The sequence below is a fragment of the Cryptomeria japonica genome, chromosome 9, assembly GCF_030272615.1.
Source record: "Cryptomeria japonica chromosome 9, Sugi_1.0, whole genome shotgun sequence".
NCBI lineage: Eukaryota > Viridiplantae > Streptophyta > Pinopsida > Cupressales > Cupressaceae > Cryptomeria > Cryptomeria japonica.
In genome coordinates, this window is record NC_081413.1 from 373,082,943 (window position 1) to 373,089,413 (window position 6,471).

The 6,471-nt window shown below is 34.3% G+C and overlaps 1 protein-coding gene across 1 annotated transcript; it reads left to right on the plus strand.

The window, feature by feature from the left end:
* Positions 1 to 516: 516 nt before the first annotated feature.
* Positions 517 to 6,185, plus strand: LOC131072550 (potassium channel AKT1). Its single transcript, XM_058008726.1, has 12 exons — positions 517 to 653; positions 992 to 1,076; positions 1,187 to 1,244; positions 1,395 to 1,712; positions 1,837 to 2,076; positions 2,362 to 2,460; positions 2,564 to 2,596; positions 3,587 to 3,772; positions 4,007 to 4,201; positions 4,398 to 4,473; positions 4,737 to 5,504; positions 5,616 to 6,185. Exons 2-12 carry the CDS (start codon positions 1,030 to 1,032, stop codon positions 5,786 to 5,788), a joined length of 2,193 nt encoding a protein of 730 aa, XP_057864709.1. The 5' UTR covers positions 517 to 653; positions 992 to 1,029; the 3' UTR covers positions 5,789 to 6,185.
* The last annotated feature ends 286 nt before the right edge of the window (positions 6,186 to 6,471 follow it).

A 6,471-nucleotide genomic window follows, 5' to 3' on the forward strand; every position in this document is an offset into this window, starting at 1 on the left:
TTGTGCATTTTCAGTTAGATCTACAAATACCTAGTTGTTATTTTGACCCTTCATATATTATGATAGGGGGTGGGCATGCTACATATAGAATCTGGTGTATCAGTCAACTATCTTTGAGGTCGAACTTTCTTTCGAACAATTTATAGCATATGTAGCATAATCAGCATAAAGAACATGTCTCTGACAATTGTCCACAAAATGTAATGAACTATTTTAATCTTTCCCTCTACATGGAGAAAGTATATATTGTAAGTTTTAAAAGTTTTGAATAGACTGTAAGTTTCAGACAACTTCTTACTAAACATGATGAATGATGATTCCTATTCAGGAAGAAATAATACTTATTGAAGCTCTAAATGGGACAATTAAATAAATTCAAGTAATTATAGGGACATTTTTTCGACTTTGAACTTGTTTAACTTTATGTGTCTATGCAGGGCCTGGGAATTATTCTTGATTCTTCTGGTAGTTTATTCGGCCTGGGCTTCACCATTTGAGTTTGGATTTATTAAGAATCCATCAGGATGGTTATTTGGAGTTGACAACATTGTAAATGGATTTTTTGCGGTTGACATATTCATTACATTTTTTGTAGCATATCTCGACAAAAAGACATATCTACTCGTAGACAGTCCCAAATATATTGCTATTAGGTAATGTTTCAAATTTGTAAAAGTCTTTTTGTTACTCATATACATGCCACTTGTCAATGTAATTACCAATTAGTCAATTCATAGAATGAAAAAAGTCCAATATTTTACCATATCATCTTCATCTATGTTTTTTATTCAAATTTGAGTGATATTTTTTATGGATATTGTTAGCCATGTTAACGTTTTTGCAAAAACTGCTATATTATCTTCACACAAAAGCATTTAGCTCAGTGCTATATACCTGGGAAAAACATGATAATCCAGGTATTTGTCTACATGGTTGGTCTTCGATATCTCTTCAACAATGCCCTTTGAGGTGGTAGCCTTTATATTTACAGGGAAGCTTGGGAGAGGCCTTTTTTTTGGCTTATTGAATATGTTACGTCTCTGGCGTTTGAGAAGAGTTAGTTCTCTTTTTGCAAGGTACGTGCAAGAAGGATGTTATTCTATATTTAGATTTGATACTTTGTTTCATCTGAATCAAGTTAGAGACTATGGTATATCAGATAACTGGCTGCTTGAATTGTTTTCAGAATTGAAAAGGATATTCGTTTCAACTATTTCTGGACACGTTGTGCAAAGCTTCTTTGTGTAAGGGATCTAATTGGACATAATGCTGATGATTAGAACAGTTATCTTAATCCATTATCTGATCAAACGGAAACATGAAGTACTAAGAATGCCAGTAAAATTGAATAATTATTTGCCAATTATTAACCATTTTAAACTACTGGCTTGCAGGTAACAGTGTTTGCTGTTCATTGTGCTGCTTGCTGTTATTATCTGCTTGCAGATCAATACCCTGATGGACGGAAGACATGGATTGGTGCAGTTATTCCAAAATTTAGAGAAGAAAGCCTTTGGATCCGCTATGTTACTTCTATATACTGGTCTATAACAACTCTAACAACAGTTGGATATGGAGATCTACATGCTGAAAACACTAGAGAAATGATTTTTGATATTTTTTACATGTTATTTAATCTAGGCCTCACTGCATACCTGATTGGAAATATGACAAATCTTGTTGTTCATGGTACAAGCCGAACAAGAAAATTTGTAAGTTGCAATCTTTACCATGGATGCTAACCAGATAAAGATGTAAGAACTATGTATGTCAAACTATGTATTGTTGATATGTTTGTTTAGATACTGGGAACTGATTTTAATCTATTCTTAACAGAGAGACACAATTCAAGCAGCTTCAAATTTTGCTATTCGGAATCACTTGCCTTTGCATTTGCAAGATCAAATGCTTTCACATATATGCTTAAAATTCAGAACAGAGGGCATGCAACAGCAGGAAACTTTGGATGATCTCCCAAAAGCAATCCGCTCCAGCATTGCACAATATCTCTTTTTCTCCTTTGTTGAAAAAGTGTACCTATTCCGTGGAGTTTCATATGACTTTATATTCCAGATGGTAGTTTAACTAGCGACACACTTTTTGTATTGTTTCTTTTTTCTTTTAGAAGTTTATGCAATTAGTGAATTAATTATGATTTCACTCTTAAGTTTTTTTGAGAATTACCTGGCAGACAGGCTTACATGGACATTTTTAACAATAATAGGCACCTCCTTATAGTAAGGAGGTTGAGCTTTTCAAGTTTCTTTCAAGTTCTTCCTCTTGGAAATGAAGTGCAGCAAGTTTCTACCTAGAGGTAAACACATACTAAAATTCCCTTAACTTTTCTTGCCCCATACAAAGGTGTCAGAGATGAAGGCAGAATACTTTCCTCCAAAAGAAGATATCATTTTGCACAATGAAGCGCCTACAGATTTCTATGTCTTAGTATCAGGGTCTGTGGTATGTGTCTCTCAATTTGAAGAAACTTGGTTAATGTTGAGTATTTTCTTTCTCCTAGTTATGATTTAACCAATTTGATGCCATCGTTTCTGATTTTTTCCAGGACTTAATAACATACAAAGATGGAACTGAGCAGGCAAGTTGAGGTTTTTGGTCAAGAAAAGAGATCACATATAAATCACTTCAATTGAATTTCAAAACTATCAAAAAGCAAGAATATAGAAATGTGATGTGTAATGTCCCCTTTTGGGATTGCCCTGAATGTTGCCCTTGTAAATATCAATGTCTGCTAATTTTCACCCTTATTAATTCTGATATTAGATATTGATCCATTGGCTTTCTTGTCTTCTTTGATCTTATGGATGGTTCCTCCAATTCCCCCTTCTCAATTGAATTAATCTCTTCTTTATATCTTCATTTGTGGGAAGTTCCACCTCTTTATAAGAAATGAGTCATTACTCTTCAATGTTCATTGCTGCCCTTTGAAAATAATAAATTATTCTTCAAATTGATCTCCCTTGGATGTCTTCAAATGAGACTTTATCCTTTTTATATCCTCCAATGTGAACGAGCGGTCACACCTCTTCATCATGTATGCCTCTTTGGCCAAAGACACATCCTTTCCACCATTAGCACCCTTTGAAAGAGTGCAACTCTTCATTATTTCTGCCTTTTGAAAGGAACACAACCTTTCACATTCAGATCTGCACTTCTGATTCCCCAAATTATCCTCTCAAATGAGGTTCTCTTCTCCCTTTTATATTTCATTTTTGAGGGAGTCACAACTTTTCATTTCATGTCTTTGACCATTCATTAACTTAATTAAAATTTAGTTATATTTAATTGTATTCTTTTATATTTTAATTTTAATTTTATTATTATCATTTATCATTAAATTGTATTTCAAATTGGGGACATTACATGATGACATTCAGAAAATGATTCATTTATTTGAAGATGCTAAAGTCAGCCATAATTTATGAAAAGGAAGTTTGAAATGCATCATAGCAGAATATAATTGTTGATTCTCCTAAGCTCTCTACTGCTTGGAAACTAACTGCCATGTGATATTGCATGCAATTAGCTTCTGTCTAGAATTTACTCATGATGGTGTTTACCATTTCAGATCATTGGATTTGCTGAGAGAGGGGATGTGTTTGGAGAAATTGGTGCGCTCTGTTACAGACCACAGCCTTACACAGTTCGTACAAAGAAACTTTCTCAGATTTTGCGCTTAAACAGAAGTTCATTTATGAGCATTGTACAAACAAATATTGGAGATGGGACAACCATTATGAACAACCTTCTTCAGGTTACAATCCATTGTTGTTTTACAGAATTTCTCGATTAAATTTATGACATTTTCGTGTTTTCAGGACCACCTGTCAAATATGCCGTCACTACCTATTGATATACTTTTCCACAAATTAAATTGTAAATAAGGAAAAAATGAAGAAACAAGTTCAACAAGTATGAATTCGTTCCTGGATAAGAAATTATGCCTTTGCCACACTTGGCTTACCAAAGTTTACCTTTTAGCTTGCAGCATTTGAAGGAATCAAATGATCCAACATTTAATGAACTTGCAACTGAGATGATGTGGTTAATGTCAAGAGGAAGATTGGATTTACCCATCAATCTTTGTTTTGCTGCATCAAGAGGGGATGCACAGATAATGGAACAACTCTTAAACAGAGGAATAGATCCTAATGAAGCAGACTTTAGCGGTCGAACTCCACTAGTAAGTGTCGTAAGCTGGAATTAAAAGTTTTCTTTCTGGATTCTTTTTTACTCTGAGCAGTTATTATATGTTGTTTTCACCAACATTTACAGCTAAGAGACATTACCATTTTTCTTTTCATTTAGTTTTTCCTGTCTTTACTTGTTGGTGATGTACAATCCTTTGCTATGATACTTTCTGTTGTGTTTGAAAACAGCACATAGCAGCAGCAAGAGGATTCATGGATTGCGTGCGCCTTCTTTTGAGCTTTGGGGCAGATGTCAATAGCAAAGGCACGGTCATTCTGTTCACTTATTGGTTTGAAACTATGTTCTGCATACTCAATTGAACTTAGTATTGTGTCTTTAGAACTTGGACTTTGTGGCCTTACCTGGAACTTTTTAGAGAGGCTCATTATCATATTTTTTATTAGAAATTTAGGATATTTTTGCAGGAAATATATTTATCAAAAGTAAAAATTCGAATTCCAGACTTCAAAATATTAATGTAATTTCAAAAAGAGAATCTTGACATGTCAACTTGTTTTAAACAACAGATGAAGATGGGAGCTTTCCACTGTGGGAGGCTATTCTTGGAAGACATGAATTAGTTGCAAAATTTCTTTCCGAGAATGGGGCATCTTTAGATTCCAATACTGGCAGTTTTTTGTGCATGGCTGTAGAGAAAGGTAGTCTTGATATATTAAATGACCTAATCCAATATGGAGCAGATCCTAATTCAATTTGTAAAGATGGCAGGACAGCCCTTCATGTGGCTGTTACTGATGGGAACTTAGACATGGTGAAAATTCTCTTGCAAAATGGATCGAACATGAATAAAACTGACAACAACGGGTGGACATCTAAGGATTTGGCAGAGCAACAAGGTCATGAGGAAATATCTGCCATATTCCAGGAAACACAGGCTACCGGTCCTGAGTTTCACTTACAGATAGAAAACCCCTTTTCCCAATCTCATGCAGATCAGGATGAGAATATAGGCATGAAAGATCTCCCTCAACATATGGCAAAGACTAGCACACCACTTGTTAAGCACTCAAGTTCACCAACACCAGTTCTAAATGAAAGAAAGAAAAGAACGCATAATTTGGAGAACACTCTATTTGGTATAATAGCGAATTCTCATAATAGTCTTACAGATGGCAGCATAAATACCTGTGAAAGCAAGCACGTGAGGCTGAACCCTTATAATTCACCTAGAGTGACAATTCATGGTGGTCACCCAAAGTCCATGAAATCAATTGGGCAACCAGGAAAACTGATATTGTTACCAGAATCATTGGAGGGCCTTCTTAAAATTGCTAGTGAGTATAATTGTTTCTCTGGCTTATCTTGGACAATAAACTGTAATTTTTGTTTTGACGTGCACATATGGAATTCTAATGAATTTTAATCAATGATGATCTTGAATGCAGGCCAAAGATTTGGTTACCAGCCTATAAAAGTTTTTAATAGTGATTATGCTGAAATAGATGACATCAATGTCATAAGAGATGGTGATCATCTATTCCTTGTGAAAAGGGAAGACTTGAAGGGAACAATCGAAGAGAGGATAAAAGAGAACACGTCTGACAAACATATCCTGTAAAGTTCATTATTTTAGCATAATAAAGATCAATAAAACCATTTCAAGAACTACTATGTATTTGTCTTGATATTTTTTGAGGAGGAAAGAAAAAAGAGGCAACGATGTATCATTTAAAAATGGAAAGAAGTCAAGCAACAGCCCATAGGTTGAAAATTTGTGACAAAAAGCCACCAAAAGTGTGTCCTCGAGATGAGGCATTCAAGAAGCATAGCTTGGAATCTTCAGTCAATACAGCATATAGTAGTGCATTAAATTAGATATGGTGTCTAGTTACATGCCTGTCAGTTTGTTATTTTTCTAAGCACTGCTTTAATTGATGTGCTACTATTTAGCATACTCAAAGTACGTAAAAGAAAATATGCTTTAGAATCAGGAAAAATACCATCAGATTCCTCTAGACTCAGTGAGCTGCTCCAAGTAAACATTAACTCAAATATCTTTTTAGTCATTATATTAAAAAGTTAAACCTACATCATTGTTTCTTAACCATGTTTTGCATGAGAGATACAAGCATACCTGTGGTAGGCATATACAAAGAAAATGAAAAATGATTAACAGAATTTTAAAAAATGAAAAATAGTAGAAAGATTTGATTGATTGTTTTGTTTTTTTTTCAAATGTACGAGTTTCATTTTCACAGTGTGAGAGTGTATTTAAAATACTATGAAAAAGGGGTCTTTTAT

Coding starts and splice junctions, on each gene's coding strand:
- LOC131072550 (XM_058008726.1), top strand. CDS start 1,030: ATGTTACGTCTCTGGCGTTTGAGAAGAGTTAGTTCTCTTTTTGCAAG. Junction 1,077..1,186: donor GTTAGTTCTCTTTTTGCAAG/GTACGTGCAAGA, acceptor AATTGTTTTCAG/AATTGAAAAGGATATTCGTT. Junction 1,713..1,836: donor CAAGCCGAACAAGAAAATTT/GTAAGTTGCAAT, acceptor TATTCTTAACAG/AGAGACACAATTCAAGCAGC.